At 41.2% G+C, this 18,577-nt stretch overlaps 1 protein-coding gene across 5 annotated transcripts; it reads left to right on the top strand.

Annotated features, from left to right (window-relative positions):
- The first annotated feature begins 97 nt into the window (after positions 1-97).
- Positions 98-11,847, top strand: LOC105031215. 5 transcript variants are annotated; one of them, XM_010905524.5, is made up of 5 exons: positions 98-1,000; positions 1,850-2,117; positions 6,178-7,893; positions 10,810-11,016; positions 11,458-11,847. In XM_010905524.5, the coding sequence occupies exons 2-5, from the start codon at positions 1,878-1,880 to the stop codon at positions 11,833-11,835; spliced, it is 2,541 nt and encodes an 846-aa protein (XP_010903826.2). In that variant the 5' UTR covers positions 98-1,000; positions 1,850-1,877; the 3' UTR covers positions 11,836-11,847. The 5 variants fall into 5 exon arrangements, with proteins under 5 accessions (XP_010903826.2, XP_010903824.2, XP_010903825.2 ...); XM_010905522.5 differs by having other exon boundaries at positions 99-1,000; positions 1,847-2,117; XM_010905523.4 differs by lacking the exon at positions 98-1,000 and adding an exon at positions 1,007-1,158.
- The last annotated feature ends 6,730 nt before the right edge of the window (positions 11,848-18,577 follow it).

The following is an 18,577-nucleotide window of genomic DNA, read 5'->3' as shown; positions in this document are numbered from 1 at the left end:
TAGTTGAATGGGGTCCACCTTTCTGCAGTTGTGTTTCACATGATTTTAGGCTGAATACATCTGTCTCTGGGAGGTCCGATAGCTGGTTAGTACAATTCCTGTCAAAAAGTACATATGGGTGTGTGGATGTTTTCCAGAGTTACTGTCTGCCATTATTTAACATTAATTTACTAAATAACATGAATTATTGAACAGAAACATTTGGGGGTTCTAATAATGATTTTACTTTGTGTTGAACAGTCACTGATTTGTTTGATCTTTACAAAATCCCAATTTTGTAAGCATAATTTTGTCATTTCTAAATATCATTGACATGGGCAGTAGCATAAGCAAGCTTGAAGATCTGTTGTACTGGTTTAAGGTTTTTTGTGTAATTGAGATGATTGACACAACCATGTTGAGCAGGACATTTTACAAGCCCAGAAATGTCATAACCCAAAACTAGTTTGAAATACTGTTGTAACTAAGTATATACTTTTTGTGCTGGGAACTTTCATGGTCAAACCATTAGTCTGAAATGGCTAAACGATAGCTTTATTTAATAATTATTATTATATCAGTTATTTTTTAACCAATCCGGCAGTCTAAACGGTTAGACTGTCGCAAAGAAATGAAAGTAATGGTTGTCATGCTGCGTCACGTTGTTGCTTAGGTAGTCGTCAATAAATCCGTTGTAGAAAGACAGGGCCGAGAAACGGCACATTTATAAGGGTAAATTAAAAAACAATAAGATACAACATAGGACGAGTTATAGGTCTAAAATCATGTTAATTTAGCTCCCTTCACTCATAATTACCCATTATGTTTTGGAAACGAAACCAATTGTGGTTTATAGATTTCAAATCTCCCCGAAAGTGTCTCATGTTTTCGAAAAATACTTCCTGATACATTTGTCACATGACATCGGGTTTCACTAGTGGAATGTAGTTTACGGCTATCCCCTTAAACATGGACACATAACCATAAAACGGATGTATCTGTCGTTGTGGTGACATGACAGGTAAGATTAAAAAATGTTCTGTTCTAGCAAGTATGATAGGCGAGTGTGGAATGATACAATGTAGCTGCTTGCTGCGTCAATCTTGGTCCAGCACAAGGACATTTCCCCAAGTCGACATAAAAGCAATATTTATGCTGTGGCAACATGCACTGAAAATAGTGAAGGCATTTACTCTAAAAAGTATAATTTTATCGTTTGACCCGCATTGGTGTAGATGAGTAAACCCTTAGGCGAACTAATTGTTTACATCTGAAAACCGTTTTAGCCTAGCTAGAAGTTACATGAACTGTAGGCAAGTAAGTATACGGTCTTGATACGGAAAATTGAAATTAACCTCAAAATATAAAAATAGATTTCAGAGGAAGTTCTGAAGAAAACAGAAATGTTTTTATATATTGCCTATGCATGAGTCAGCATGTCCTTTTTGTTTCGCAACCGCACGAGCGCGCTCATAACAGGCTTATGGACATTAATTTATTCAGTGGTATATAGAGGAATATGCAGTTATTAGAGAGAATTCATGGTTTCCTTACACCTGATGGGCTGTCTACCTCCATTAAATCTGTTAAATGCCTGATCTATATTTTATTTAGAATAGCTCATATGCTTTGTTTACAAAGCCTGTCCTGATCTTTTTTGACCAGTCTGGTATTATTATAATTTTTTTCTAAAGCTTATCTGATTGGTCAGTAGACCAATTGTGATTAAAATAAAATCTGAATTTTCCTACAAAGAATGTTATTGTTAAACTTATGTCTTGGAGGGGCTGATCCTAGACCAGCACTACAAGTCTGAGGCCCTTGATCAGTATGACCTCTGATTTTGGGGTGTATGTATTTCTTCCAGCAGCTTGTGCCTGTGGAAAGTGCTTACCATCATGTCTCTCTCGGGCCGCCGCACCTCTGTGTTCACGTTCCAGTCAGCAGTTCACAGCTCCCATGTTCTTACCCGCCTGAACGATCAGAGGTTGAGGGATGTGTTGTGTGACATCACCCTTGTGGTTGGTGGCAGGACTTTCCGGGCTCACTGCTCGGTGCTGGCCTCATGCAGCGACTACTTCCACAGCCGGATCATCCACAACACCCGTCCCAGCATGGTGCTCAATCTGCCTGACCAGGTCAGTCATCTGGATCTTGAACTCTAATTCATTACATTACAATACATGGCATTAAACTACACTCAAATACTGTTCACTACAATATATGGCATTAAAATGCACTAAAATACTGTTCACTACAATACATGGCATTAAAATACACTAAGATATTGTTAATTACAATACATTGCATTAAAATACACTAAAATACTGTTCACTACAATACATGGCATTAAAATACACTCAAATACTGTTCACTATAATACATGGCATTAAAATACACTCAAATACTGTTCACTACAATACATGGCATTAAAATACACTCAAATACTGTTCACTACAATACATGGCATTAAAATACACTCAAATACTGTTCACTACAATACATGGCATTAAAATACACTCAAATACTGTTCACTACAATACATGGTGAGAGTGCGCATCGCAAACTTTTCAATAAACTCGCTCCGTGTCCAATAGAAAACAAGTCACAAACACCGTTTTCTTCAAGTAAAAACCTTCCTTTAATCCAGACTCGTTATTAAATAAAACTAGTAATGGAAAATAAACAAATATAATCTTAAATCCTTAATATCACGGATGCGGTAAAGAAAACTGCGACTCCACTCTATTTTCTAAAGGATGAACAACCCCATCTCTTACAGTCACAATTCTTAAAGGGCCAGTGCACAATTTTATCATATAACATATTTAAATGTAAATATAGATAATTATGTATCTAAATAGTACACACAAATAAAGAAAGTTTACAATCAAACACAAATATTAAAATACTGAAATGTAACACCTAATTTTCAATAATTGTCACTGAACATAAGCAAATTAGGCTCCTACGCATGGCATTAAAATACACTAAAATACTGTTCACTACAATACATGGCATTAAAATACACTCAAATACTGTTCACTACAATACATGACATTAAAATACACTCAAATACTGTTCACTACAATACATGCCATTAAAATTCACTCAAATACTGTTCACTATAATACATGGCATTAAAATACACTCAAATACTGTTCACTACAATACATGACATTAAAATACACTCAAATACTGTTCACTACAATACATGGCATTAAAATTCACTCAAATACTGTTCACTATAATACATGGCATTAAAATACACTCAAATACTGTTCACTATAATACATGGCACTAAAATACAGTACAATACAGTTCACTACAATATATGACATTAAAATGCAATATAATAGTTCACTATAATACATGGCACTAAAATACATTTCATGACAATACATGACATTAAAATATGAAAAAAAAAATGCAACAGAATAAAAAAACTGTCAAATTGTTACAATTCTCTAACCACTCTCCAGGGGGACTCTCCACCCTGGTATCTCAATCCTTGCACTCCAGCGCTAGAATGAACCCATCAGTCCCTTTGTGAGATAATCTCTGCATCGATGTGTTACCCAGCTGTCTCCAGGGGGACACTTATGCCATGTCTGTACAAGCATTTAATAGTCATCCTCAATGAATTACAGTTCCCAAGACCGTTTACTGCACCACCCCGGTGTCTCAATCCTCACGCTCCAGCAATTGGATAAACTTGTCGGTCCTTTTGTGAGATACATCAATGTCTAAGGCCGAAAACCAATATTGGATGGCCGTGATCTTCGGGCCCTCAGACGGCACTGTATCACTGTCTGTGAACACAATGTCATTGCATCCACAACTGCAAGTTAAAATTCTACCATGCAAAGAAGAAACCAGATACACCAGTGTTTCCCAATCCTGGTCCTTGGGACCCAAGGACATTTTGTTTTTGCTCACACCTGATTCAAATGGTGCCCTACCACTCAACACACCTGATTCAAATGGTGCCCTACCACTCACACACCTGATTCATATGGTGCCCTACCACTCACACACCTGATTCAAATGGTGCCCTACCACTCACACACCTGATTCAAATGGTGCCCTACCACTCACACACCTGATTCATGGTAATCAACCTATCAAGTCTTTAATTTGAATGGGTGACTTGCACTTGCATCTGTGAAGGAACCATTAATGCTGAATAATACATACAGGTTTTGGAGCAGGATATGCTGCCATCCAGACAATATATTTTTCAGGGAAGACCTTGCTTATTTCAGCAAGACAATGCCGAACCGCATTCTGCCCATATTACAACAGCATGGCTTCGGAGTAAAGGTCTGGGTGATAAACTGGCCTGCCTGCAGTCCAGACCTGTCACCCATTAATAACATCAATGGTTCTTCTCAGCAGTTGGTTTCCTCAGTTCCAAAACGCTTACAGAGTATTGCTAAAAGAAGAGGAGATGCAGCAGTGGTTGCTGGAACCAAATTAACTACATTGACTACAATACACTAAAATACAGTTCACTACCATAGATTACTCTAAAATATAAATATTAGATGACTATAGATTACTATAAAATATAATAGAGTTCACTGTAATACATTACACTGAAATCCACAACACCACCATTCACTACAATACACTACACTAAATAATACACTACAATAAAATACACTAAAATACAATTACATTACACTGAAATACACTATAATAAAATACTCTATAATACAGTTCGCTACAATAAATTACACCAAATACATTACATTATAATACACTAAAATACAGTTCACTATAATACATTATGCTGAAATAACATATATGCATTATATCACAAACAATTGTTGGAAAAGCAAAGTTAGTTTGATGTCTCTAGCTTGAATCGTTCAGTAGACATTGTAAATTAATGCTAAATATGCAACTATATGCACATTAAGATAGCTATCAGCGATTTTTTTTTTGGTTTTTAGAATTGTTCAGAGCCTATATATGTTAAACAAAAGCTTTAAAGTTTTAAGAGATTGTCAAGTTGGGATACCTAAATATGGGAACAAAAGCTGGTTTGATCTCTAGCTTGAATGGCTAAAAAAATCTACTCTTAGTGTTCCATTAATTTAACAAAGAAATTACATTTTAAGACAGTTTTAAATGTGTAATAAAAGTTTGAAAGAATTACTTGAAGTAGTACAAATAATGAAAATGTTAATACAAGCAACATAATCCAAACTGTTCTATCTTAAAGGGTTCATATGGAACATCATTCTAAAGAAATTAATTGATATGAATTATGCAAATGTAAAAGTGTAATAAGGTTGTGTGTGTGCGTTCGTGCACATTAATTGGGACTTGCCTCCTCCTCTGCTTTCTAAACTCAACAGTCTTCTTAATGTTGTTAGTTGTTGCATTACCTAACTGAATCATTACACAGATTTACAAGATACATAATTATGGCTGCTATGTAGGAACTCAATGTAATTTGAATGTTAGTTCAACCGTTAACAGTGAATGTTAGTTCACTACTTAAAAAGCCCAAGTTGTGACTTCGGAGCAGCTTACCATTTTTATAGTTAATGAATCTATTGTGAAATGTGACAACTATAAATAATATCCTTGACTAGCCTTGAAAAAGTAAATCCAGTATCTCCCTATCTCCTGTAATTATTGTCAGCAGCCGTCAGTAGCAATAATGCTACGATATGGGTAATGCTACGGTATGGGTAATGCTACGGTATGGGTAATGCTACGGTATGGGTAATGCTACGGTATGGTATGGGTAATGCTATGCTAGGCATGATAAATAGGGAGTAGGGAGAATGCCGGGCGAGAGGACGCATTCTGGTAAAGACCTTTGGCAGGTCTGCTCTTTGGTAGTCTGTGGGACTAACACTGGAATGTGAAGCCTCAGAGTAACAGAAGGAGTTCCTTAATAGGCACTGTTGGTTACTGTATTAGGACCAGTTCTCATATGGTAAAAAGCATGGAAACTGTTTATTAACATTATTTTAACTGTTGTCTTCTGTAACTCTAGAGTTTCCATTTGACACAGATTATTTTTCTATTCCTTGAAGATGTAGTTGGGGAATGAGATCAGCACAATTGTTTTTTCAAATATGTTCCCTGAAACAGTACCAAACCCTGGATAAAACAAGTTTGCTGTAGGGAATAAAGTATAATTTGGGATGCAGACTTACTTTAACCTCCTCCTTCCAGGTGACAGTGGAAGGATTTGAACCATTGCTCCAGTTTGCCTACACCTCCCAGCTGCTTTTTACAAAAGACAACATCCTGGCCATCCACAAGTGTGCCAGTTTACTAGGGTTTCACAACCTGGAGACGTCTTGCTTCGACTTCCTCTTACCCAAGCTCCAGGAAGGCAGTAGGACCACCGATACAACCGAGGAGCCCAGGCGAGGAGAATTCTGTCTGGCCCAGGGAGGGTCCCCTAATGACAGTTTAGGCCACAAATCAAACAAAGGCAGAGACGGCAAGTCCTCGTCCAGTGTCCATATAGCTTACAGTACACGTTGTGGGTCTCAGAATGCTCCACCCGACCTGGGCGCTCCACCCGACCTGGGCGCTCCACCCTGCAACAGTATAACCGTGAGAAGAGACAGAGACCCAGACATAGCTGTGAACGCCCAGCACCAGAGCACCATTCCAGAGCAGTTCTGTCTGCAGACATGTGGTCCTCACATGTCACCCTTATCTGTCGGGGGACTTACACCTTCCGGGGGTGCTGACGTTGGTGTGTGCCCCGTCCTAGCCCTGCCATGTCCTGGTGGAAGTAACTCCCAGGCAGGCCCTGGCTCTGCCGCCACGCTCAGTGTCAGAGACATCCAAGACATGACAGCAGCAGTGTGTCCGATGGCAAGGAATCAGGGTGAGGGGAATCCAAGCCAATGTCCGCCCTCCTCTGACATTCGCCCATCTGTCCTGATGGAGGCAGGAGATGGGGAGATGGATAGTGATGTGCCTGTTGTTGGGAGTCTGCTGGGTGAGGCGAACCCGGGGTCACTGGGAGGCTCCGGGCCGGGAGAGAACGCTGATCTGCAGCTGCCTGTGTTCCATCTGCTGGCTACAGATGAAAGTCCAGCGGAGAGAGAGGCGGAGGACACTGGTGGATGCCCTGTGTTCCTCAGGGAGCCAAGAGGATCAGGTCGAGAACCTTTATTAGAACAGAGAGGGCAGCCTTGTCCGGTTGTAGGGGCTCATTTCCCTGATTCCACCCTCAGTGACGCTGGCCTCTCAGACCCCTCACTCTGTGGTCTGAAATCGGAGGAGGGGGGATTTGGACTCGTAGAGCGGACCAGCGTCGAGAGGGAGGTGGCGGAACATTTAGCCAAAGGATTCTGGCCTGATCTAAACCCCTTACAGACGGACCCTCCCTCTAATCTCTCTAATCTGGATCCCATGGAAAACCAAGATCTAGGGAGAGTTCCTCATCTGGATCCCATGGAAAACCAAGATCTAGGGAGAGTTCCTCATCTGGATCCCATAAGTAATAGAGGTTTGAGGAGACTTCCTACTCTGAACACCATGGAGCGCAGTGGTCTTGGGAAGGATGCAGACTTCCACTGGCAGCTGGACCTAACCTCCAATCCCGGGGACTGTCCCTTCCTAAGGGAACTGGGGACTGGAGAGGTAGTAGGGATGGAGGTAATGGGAGAGGATGGAGGGATAGAGGAGATTGGAGAGGGAGGCGGGATGGAGGACATGGGAGAGGGAAGAGGTATTGAGGGTATGGAAAGGGCAGTGGAGGAAAATGAGTTAGAAGAGACTGTAGAGGGCCGAACACCTGGAGGAAACGACAGCCTTTCCCAGTCAGAGAAGAGTCCCTACATGTCGTCTGTTAACTCAGGAGAGGACTCTGATCCAGACACAGACGGAGATACGGAGAGAGAGGCCAATGACAGGAGAGCACAAGAGGTATGTGGAATTATTGTTTCTATTATAGATGAATCCAGAACATTTAGGTCAGATATAACTGAAAGACTGTAGATTGTGTTTGACACAGTTTTATATCATATATGTCAGGGTGATGTAAAATCTATATAGGGAGTATGTCAGGGTGATGTAAAATCTATATAGTATGCCAGGGTCTTTTAAATTATGTAGTAGAGTATGTGAGGGTGATGTAAATCATAGTGAATATGTCAGGGTGATGTAAATCATAAAGTGAATAAGGTGCTATTATTACGTAAATAGTACAAAATATTTCGGCAACAAAAATGGATGGCATATAAGGAAAAGTACCTGATACCCACACAAAAATATGGTCGTATTAAAAAAATTGTAATCCAGAAATACATGCAAGTGTTTTATTTAAGTGTGTCCTATATTTTAGTTTTTCTAATCCTTTTACATCCCTTTTTCCAAAAAAGTTGGGACGCTGTGGAAAATGCTAATAAAAATAGAATGCAATGATGTGCAGATCATTTATCCCTATATTTCATTGAAAATACTACAAAAACAACATATCAAATGTTGCAACTGAGAAATGTCATTGTTTTTGGATAAATACATGCCCGTTTTGAATTTGATGCAAAGATGGGACAGGGGCATGTTTACCACTGTGTTTAACACCTCTTCTTTTAACATAAATCTGTAAGCTTTTGGGAACTGAGGAGACCAATTGATGTAGTTTAGTGAAATGTTTTCCCTTCTTGCTTGATATAGGATTTCAGCGGCTCAACAGTTTGGGATCTCCTTCTGTATTTGTCATTTCATAATGCGCCAAATGTTTTCAATGGGTGACAGGTATGGACTGCAGGCAGGCCAGTTTAGCACATGGACTCTTACTACGGAACCATGTGCATTATGTGGTTTGTCATTGTCTTGCTGAAATAAGCAAATAATTCCCTCAAAAAGACGTTGTCCAGGATGTCAGCTTATTTTGCTCCAAAATCTGTATATATTGTTCAGCATTAATAGTGCCTTCACAAGTCACCCATGCCATGTGCACTAATGCACCCCCATACCATCATGGATGCTGGCTTTTGAACTGTGGGCTGATAACAAGCCGGATGGTCCCTCTCCTCTTTAGTCGTGAATGCAATGATTAGCACAACATTGCATTCTGTTTTTCTTTACATTTTACACAGTGTCCCAACTGTAGGCAGTAGTTATAAAACAAATAAAAAGATAATGTGAAAAACTAAAGTTTATCATATCATTTTCAAGACTTTTGGAAAAGCATTCCAGGGTATCATGAAGCTGGTTGAAAGACTTGACTGAATACTATAAAAATTGTAGTGCATTTAAATTCCACTGTTTCTGTTGTGGAGAAATGTAGAACTCACGAAATTTGACACTAATTGGTTAATAAATCAGTAACGTAGTGAATGGTTAGCTAGCCGGAGCTAAAGGGACTCAAGTCGATCACCGGTTTGTTGGTGAAAAACTCATCCATGCATTCAAGATTAACTATTTCTCAATAAAAAAATGTACTCCATGAATACAAATGTGTATTATCATTGTATCAATTTGCTTACAACGCGTTTTCTCTTTAAATGCTCAGACATTACAGTCGTGCTCCAGTGTAATGAGACTTCTGCTTTACATATTTTGGAATAAAACAAAAAGATGTTTCATCTCATTATGCCATACCAAAATATACCAACATTTTATTAATTGGTTTTATTTGAAAAGTCTTGAATATGTGAGCTATCTATGTTTTTACATTTTAGCCGGCCTTGAAGGGCGAATGTCTCTTACTGACTGACTCAGTGAGTGACTGACTGACTTATTACCCCTTGTTAAATAGTGTAATGGTTAGAGATGCGGGTTTCGGAAGAAAAGGTCCCGTGTTCGCCTCCCGTAACAGTCAGAACGCGTTATGCCTGAGGTTCAGGACAGACACAATTTTTTGCTGGCTACAAACTTATTTAGCTAAAATAAAACAGTTCTGGTGGATATTAGGATTTGCTCAGGATAGAGAAACACTTCACTGGCTACACGATCCTCACGTCTTTTCACTTGATGAAAAAGTTGGTTATCGTCACCTAGCAGCAGGATATTATGCTGGCAGTACTCACATCTTCTTTATCACAATAAAAGCTATCATTGAAATGTATAGGGCAATATAGTTAACAATCTAGTCTTTGAAAAAGAACAGACAAGAATGACATTGGAATGGACATTAAACATTAAATATACAGACTAGATTTTTAACTATATTACCATATATATTTCAACAATGCCCTTTATTTTGAAAAATAAATTAGTTAGCATTGCTAGCATAATATCCTGCTGCTGGAAGAACGGTAATTAAGCCTTGAATGGCTGTCACTATCATCACCTATGTTGATTGATACTGTGTCAATGTAATTCACAGATGTCTAATTAGCTGTTAAAACAGCCAGTGGTAAAATAGGATTTGTTCAGGATAGACAAGAGTCTCGTGCAGTCAGCAAAATGTTTGTCTTTTCACTTGAAAAAAACGTCCATTATCGTCACCTATATTGATACAGTAGTTATTGTATCAATGTCATTCACAAAAGCTAATACGCTGTTAAAAGGGCCAGTGGCAAAAGCCATGAAGTTCATAGATAATATTTGTGGTGGAGGTAGACTTAATAAGAAACGTTACTCAGTTTAACACAATGCTTAATGATGTCTTAACGAAATATTCAAACTTGACGTGATGTTAATGCGTGACAAAATTATATAATATCAAGAGGCTATACCGATATCGATTCTCGAGAGGGCAGCCACGATCCACACATTGTATTGCAGGCTGGCTGAACTAGGCTTGCTGGTTTCTTGTTCAGACATGTATTTTTATGACTTTCATAAAAACATGTTGGCTGTTGCTAGTTACTGTCTGTGTGGTCTTGTCCGCAGGTTTGTCTACCCTTCCCGGTGGATCAGATCTTGTCGGTCAGCCGTAGTGCCTTTCAGCAACTCATCAGACGGCAGCATCTGACCCCGGAACAGTTAGAGTTTGTCCATGACGTCCGACGCCGTAGTAAGAACCGCGTGGCCGCCCAGAGATGTCGGAAGAGGAAGCTGGAAGGAATCAGTAAACTGGAGAATGAGATCAGCACTTTGGTATGTTTGCCATTTATTATCATCTGCCTGTAAATAACATTTTTATTCCAATAACTGATCACCTCAGTTCCATCAGTTCATCTCCCTTATAAGAATGTCAGTATTTTGTTGTGCAAAATGTCCAAGATCTGTGGAAGAAAACGACACAGGTCATTTTAATATGGCGGCATGATTTTATTAGAAATATTTATTCTACAAGATGCATTCAATTGATTAGTTATACATTGCTCAAGTCGCTCCGGATAAATGAAAAATTAACTGTCTTAACTCTGGTTTGAAAAATCTAATTTTAAAATTGTACTTAATTTTAACTTATTTGAAAAATAAATGCTCCCCTTGTCTTATTATTAGCAGGGGGCTTTGTTTCATTGGTCAAGTAAGTTGTGATGTAACTCCCTTTTTATGAGGGTTTGCTGAAACTTAGTTTCCTCTTGGCAACAGAATAGAGAGAAGAAGAGGTTGATGGAGGAGCGTGTCATGCTACAGAGGAACATGGAAGAGACGTTACAGAGTCTAACTGGTCTCTGTCAGAGCGTTTGTCCTGAGCCTGACCTAGCCAAGTACTGCCCTGACTTCCCTGTCTCAGCCCTGCTCACTCCGCTGGCCTCCCCATGCCTTCCAATCTCCTCCTCCTGCCTACCCCCAGAAAAGGAACAATGCCAGGTGGAGACTTCCTCTGAGAACCTCTCAACTGTCCCTGCAGATCGGACCCCAGGTCCTTCCATCACAACCGCAGCCCCAGACCCATGCCAACCTCAGCCTGCCATAGAGAATTTCCCCTCAGCCTGCCATAGAGAATTTCCCCTCAGCCTGCCATAGAGAATTTCCCCTCAGCCTGCCATAGAGAATTTCCCCTCAGCCTGCCATAGAGAATAGCCCGTCGGCCTGCCCTAGAGAACTGCCCGTTGGCCTGCCCTAGAGAACTGCCCCTCGGCCTGCCCTAGAGAACTGCCCCACGGCCTGCCCTAGAGAATTGCCCGTCAGCCTGCCCTGGGGAACTGCCCGTTAGCCTGCCCTGGGGAGCTATTCTTTCAGCCTGCCATGGAGAACTGCCCGTCAGCCTGCACTAGAGAACTGCCCGTCAGCCTGCCCTGGGGAACTGCCCGTCAGCCTGCCCTGGGGAACTGCCCGTCAGCCTGCCCTGGGGAACTGCCCGTCAGCCTGCCCTGGGGAACTGCCCGTCAGCCTGCCCTGGGGAACTGCCCCTCAGCCTGCCCTGGGGAACTGCCCCTCAGCCTGCCCTGGGGAACTATTCCTCAGCCTGCCATGGAGAACTGCCCGTCAGCCTGCACTAGAGAACTACCCGTCAGCCTGCCCTGGGGAACTGCCCGTCAGCCTGCCCTGGGGAACTGCCCGTCAGCCTGCCCTGGGGAACTGCCCGTCAGCCTGCCCTGGGGAACTGCCCCTCAGCCTGCCCTGGGGAACTGCCCCTCAGCCTGCCCTGGGGAACTGCCCCTCAGCCTGCCCTGGGGAACTGCCCCTCAGCCTGCCCTGGGGAACTGCCCCTCAGCCTGCCCTGGGGAACTGCCCCTCAGCCTGCCCTGGGGAACTGTTCCTCAGCCTGCCCTGGGGAACTGTTCCTCAGCCTGCCCTGGAGTACTGCCCCTAAGCCTGCCCTGGGGAACTGCCCGTCAGCCTGCCCTGGGGAACTGCCTGTCAGCCTGCCCTGGGGAACTGCCCGTCAGCCTGCCCTAGAGAACTGCCCCTCAGCCTGCCATGAGGAACTGCTCTTCAGCCTGCCATGGAGAACTGCCCCTAAGCCTGCCCTAGAGAACTGCCCGTCAGGAGTTGAACAGCCACATGTGTAATTGCCCCTGTATTAACACTTTAGACTTTAGTGCAGTTTGCTAACACAGTATGGTGACATCCAGGAGGCCTGGTCCTGAACCCTGGTCCATCACAAACCCTTTGAAGTACTTACTGTATTGTATCTTTTCAGGTAATTCCCTTTTTCATAATGTTTATGAATGAATATTTTTACAGAGTGCATATATGGCCAAATGTACCATGTGCAAGCAGGCCTCCTCCCTACTCCATTTCCATATTCCTTTCTGCCTTTTTTGTGTCATAATTAACCATTTAATTTGAATAGAGTCATTTCTGTCAGACAGTCAGATAAAAGGTTCACATTCATCAGTCTTACATATGTATGAATGATCGAATGAATGAACGATTTAATGAACAAATTAACTCAAACTTGTGTACTAGGGACAACAGCCCAGCCACTTGTTCATCCGTCCATCTGTTCAGTCATTATTGTTGCTGAGTAAGGTAATGAAGATTGATTTTAACAAATCTACTTTTTGTCAGTTAATTAATTCAGATGGCAAAATCTTTGAGGAAATGTGTCAAGGTTCAATGTTGGAAAGTATATATACTTATAATGGTTATATTTTGTCTGGTACAGTACTAACAGTATTATAAGATAGAAAGCATCCATGTGATATATATATATGTTTTATATATATTTGTGTGTATGTGTGTATGTATGTATGTATGTTTTTTATATATATAGAAAACATACACAGTATGTATATACACAGTATGTATATATGGTATGTGATATACATTGCTCAAAAAAATTTATGGAACACGTAATCATCACAGTACAACACCAAGTCAGTTTAACTTCAGGGACATCAATCTGTCCGGTTAGGAAGCATAAGCAATTGTGAATCAATGTCACCTGTTTTGGTGCAAATGAAAGTGACAACTTGAGTGCACTGGAGAGGCAACAGCAAGACAACCCCCAAAAAGGGAATGGTTTTGCAGGTGGTGGCCACAGACAATGGCTCTCTCCTTATCCTTCCTGACTGATTGTTCTCTAGTGTTGCATTTTGCTTGTGACCTTGTCACTACTGGTAGAACGAGGCGGTACCTGCAGCCCATTCAGGTTGCACCGGTAGTCCAGTTCCTTCAGAATGGTACATCCATACGTGCCGTCGCCAGAATGTTTACTGGACTGGGCTGTAGAAATGCATCAACCCAACAGCAGGACTGGTATCTGCTCCTTTGTGCAAGGAGGAACCGGTGGAGCTCTTCCGGAAACCTACTAAATAACCTCCAGAGGGCTCCTGGTGTGCATTTTTCTGACTAAACCGCCAGAAACAGTCTCCATGAGGGTGGCATGAGGGCCAGAGATCCTCTAGTGGGACCTGTGCTTACAGCCCATCACTGTGCAGCTCGATTGGCGTTCACCAGAGAACACCGGAATTGGCAAGTCCACCATTGGCATCCCGTTCTCTTCACAGATGAGAGCAGGTTCACACTGACAGATGTGAAAAGTCTCTGGAGACGCTGTGGTGAATCTTATGCAGCCTCCAACATCATCCAACATGACCAGTTTTGCATTAGGTCAGTGATGACCTGGGGAGGCATATACTTGGAGGATCGCACACACCGCCATGTGCTAGCCAACGGTACCCTGAATGCTGTTAGGTACCGAGATGAAATCCTCAGACCCATCATCAGACCTTACGCTGGTGCAGTGGGCCCTGGGTTCCTCCTGGTGCAGGACAATGCCCAGCCTCGTGTGGCCAGAGTGTGTAGGCAGTTCCTGGATGACACAGGCATTGATGCCATTGACTGGCCCTCAAGTTCCTCAGACCTGAATCCAATTCAGAACCTCTGGGTTGTTATGTGTCTGTGCATCTGGTGCTGCCAAGTAGTGCCACAGACTGTCCAGGAGCTCACTGATGCCCAGATCCAGTTCTGGGAGGAGATCCCCCAGGACACCATCTACCGTCTCATCAGGAGCATGCCCAGACATTGTCAGGAGTGCATACAGGCATGTGGGGGCCATACACACTACTGAGTCACATTATGAGTTGCCGTGATTTCAATTGTTTCCTTAGATTTTCGGTGTGAGTTTGAATCCTGCCCTCAGTTGGTTGGTGATTTTGGTGTTGTGGTAGAAATTTGAAACTGAGAAGTACTATATGATGTTTTGAGGTTATTATTTTATATTACATTGGCAGTTATGAGTTTATATTAATTTCTATGGTGGTTTCATTTAGTATGCTGTGACCTAGGTAAGTGAGTAATTAACAGACCATAGGGTCCTTTGTTTATCTGTTGAAGAGATTTTAGATTGAACAGAGAATGAGCTAGTATCTGTTTTGTGTTCAATGTGTGAGTAATATGAGTAGGGGGCGTGGCCAGTGAACAAGCTACAAAGATGACTGTGGTATCTAGATTCTTTGATTACTCGTAGTGCGGTCTTACTAGGTGATCTGTCATACCTAGATTCTTTGATTACTCGGAGTGCGGTCATACTAGGTGATCTGTCCTACTAGATTATTTGATTACTCTGAGTGGGGTCATACTAGGTGGCCATATTTCCATTCTCCCATGTGCATGTAAAAATATACAAATATAATTTTCTTTTACAGTGTCCAGTGATCGATATGTCATTTTGTTCTCAACGAATTACACAATATACAGTAAAGAGTTTGATCCTAAATATATTTAGTTAATCAAGACCTGATGTGTTATTTGTGTTTCATAAAAACATTTTGAGCAGTGTATATATGGTACGTGATATATTCATGGTATGTGATATATATGGTATGTGGTATATCTCTATATCTACAGTAGTGCCCATAGGGCACTTTAAAAAGAAATGGTTCTTAGAAGATCTTTTAGAGTTTCTTGAAATTGCTATCAGGTTTTTGAAATGGTTCTTCACAGATCCTCTGTTTACTGAAGAATCTTTTTTGTTTTAAACTCCCAACTTCACAGGTGTTCCCTTACAGTTTTAATCCCCTAAAGGATCTTCTGATAACCTCTCTTTATAGAGGATCTGTAGTTCTTTGATCTGCTGGTGTGTGCGTGCGTGTGTGTTTAAAGACGTCAGCATTAAGTGTGTATTTGCTCGTAAAAACAATTTCAATACAAATATACACACACACACACACACACATAAAGTGCCCTCCACAATTGTTGGCACCCTTAGTAAAGATCAGCAAAAAAGGGTTATAAAAATCTGCCTTTTGGTGAATTAGCTATGAAACAAATGAAACCTTTAATTGCAGTAAATTCTGAGAGAACCTAATCTGTCAAGAAATCATTATTTCTTTTAAAAAAACATGTGTGCCCCAGTTATTGGCAACCCTAGATATTCTTAAGAACAAAATGTACTGCTACTCTTCTAAAAGCATTGGATCAGAATGCCTCTTTTGAATCTTTTATCCAATTATAACTGAATACATTTTTCCATTTAGATTTTAAGTTGATCATACTGTGTAGGAACTTTCAAGTATTAATCACTTCCTGTTTCACTGGGGTATAAATATGAGGTGACACAGAGGCCAATATTCCCTATATCAACATGGGAAAGATAAGAGAACACACAAATCAAATGAGGGAAAGGTGTGTTGAGCTTCTTAAGTCAGGGAATGGCTATAAAAAATTGCTAGTCACCTGAAAATGCCCATCTACCATTAGGGCAATACTAAACAAGTTCAGAGCGACTGGAACTGTTAGAAACTTGCCTGGAAGAGGACCCAAGTTGATTATTTGGAAGGCATGCCAGAAAAATGCTGTTCCTGTCCACCACAAACATAAGTGCCTAGAGTATGCTAAGCACTACTGGAACTTTGACTAGAACCTAATACTATGGTCAGATGAAACAAACACCCAAAGTGGGTTTAGCACAAACAGAAATATGGCTATACCGAAAATAATCTGATCCCCACTGTTAAATATGGTGGAGGTTCCGTGATGTTCTGGGGTGTTTTTTCCTCCAAAGGCCCAGGGAACCTAGTTAGAGTACATCATGGAATCCAGGAAATACCAGGAAGTTTTAAAACTGAAACTGACTGCCCCTGCCAGAAAACTAAAACTGGGTCGTCATTGGATCTTCCAGCAGGACAATGATCTTAAACATACGCCCAAATCAACACAAAAAAAGTGTTCACTGAACACAAAATCAATCTTCTGCCATAGCCATCTCAGTCCCCTGACCTCAACCCCTTTGAATACCTGTGGGCTGAGCTGAAGAGGAGAATGCCTAAGAGAGGACCAAGGACCGTGGATGATCTGGAGAGATTCTGTAAAGAGGAATGGTCTCAGATTCCTTGCTCTGTGTTAGATGTTATTGGAGAACCTTCATATTACATGTTACAGGAGAAGACTCAGTGCTGTTTTACTGGCAAAGGGAAGTTGTAGAAAGAATTGACTGCAAAGGGTGCCAATAATTGCGGCACATGTGGTATTGTTAGAAATTATTATTTCTTGATGACAGAATTTATTTTTCTCAGAATAATAAATTTTTTATAACCCATTTTTATCTTTTCTTGGGGTGCCAATAATTGTAGAGGCCATATGTATGTGTGTGTGTGTGTGTGTGTGTGTGTGTGTATATATATACACCCAATAACAGTCAATGGTTTGGACATACCTCCTCATTCAAGGGTATTTCTTTATTTTTACTATTTTCCACATTGTAGAGTAATAGTGAACACATTACAACTATGAAATAACAGATGGGATCATGTAGTAACCAAAATAGTGATAAGACATTGCTTAACATTGTATAATTGTGTTAAGAATGGCTTGAACCCAGTTTTCTCTGGGGGTGTAAGACTTTTGCACAGTCAAATCTCCAAACCAGTGGTGTTTTCTGCAAAAGTAAATACAGCCTCAATGCAGGATGTCAGAACCCTATCCTGGTCCCTGCAGCTCTCTGGGTAAGAATGTGGTGTTTGTAAGACCAGTTGCGGGTTCAAAATGTTAGGAAAATAAAGCACTTAATATTAGTTGTTTTGAAAGAGCCTCTGTTAAATGACTGAAACGTAAAATATCTTGGTGCAGGATGTCCCCACTCTCTCCCTGCACTCAATGTAATAAACCCCCTCCTCCAACCTGGCAATATATCAGAGGAATGGTAAAAGTGGGGGGGTACAAATGAGACCAGGTGACCTAAGACAGAGGGTGTGACCTTACTGATCTGTTGTGAATCTTTTCATTTTCATCCACCTCTGATGGAGTGAATCTGCCCCGATTGTGTTTTTGTTTATGTAGCTTTGACAGAAATTTTATAGAACCTTGATTTGAACATGTAACGTGAACAGTATTATGCTTTTTCTAACCTCCACAATAAAGGATTGGTAAGAAATCTGTGGCTGTCTAGTTTGCTAGTTTGCCTTCAAGTAGGACAAGGAGGGAGGTGGGTTCATCTGGGAGTTAAACTCTGTTTCCCGAGGGCTCATGGACAGCCCCCCTTCCCCCAACACACACACATATACACACACACACACACACACACACACACACACACACAGGTCCTGGTGAAGGATTTAACTGGGCAACACTTGCTGGATGCATAGTGTTTGAAATTTAAAAAGGTTTTGTACATGTGTAATTTTCACGTACAATGTCCAAAGATCACCCCAGACAACAGTCTACATGATCATACATAGAAAAGCACATATCCTACTGCTGTAGAATCAGGTTTTTACTGTAATTAGGTTGGTCAGAGTAAGTGCCTACATCTGGGGTGATTTAATTCTAGCTCCGAGCTGCTGCACTGTGCTGTTTAAGCACATGCACGAAATGTCCA

This window comes from Esox lucius, chromosome 1 (genome assembly GCF_011004845.1).
Source record: "Esox lucius isolate fEsoLuc1 chromosome 1, fEsoLuc1.pri, whole genome shotgun sequence".
Classification (NCBI taxonomy): domain Eukaryota; kingdom Metazoa; phylum Chordata; class Actinopteri; order Esociformes; family Esocidae; genus Esox; species Esox lucius.
The sequence above is the reverse complement of the archived record's forward strand: the minus strand, read 5'-3'. Positions and strand labels throughout refer to the sequence as shown.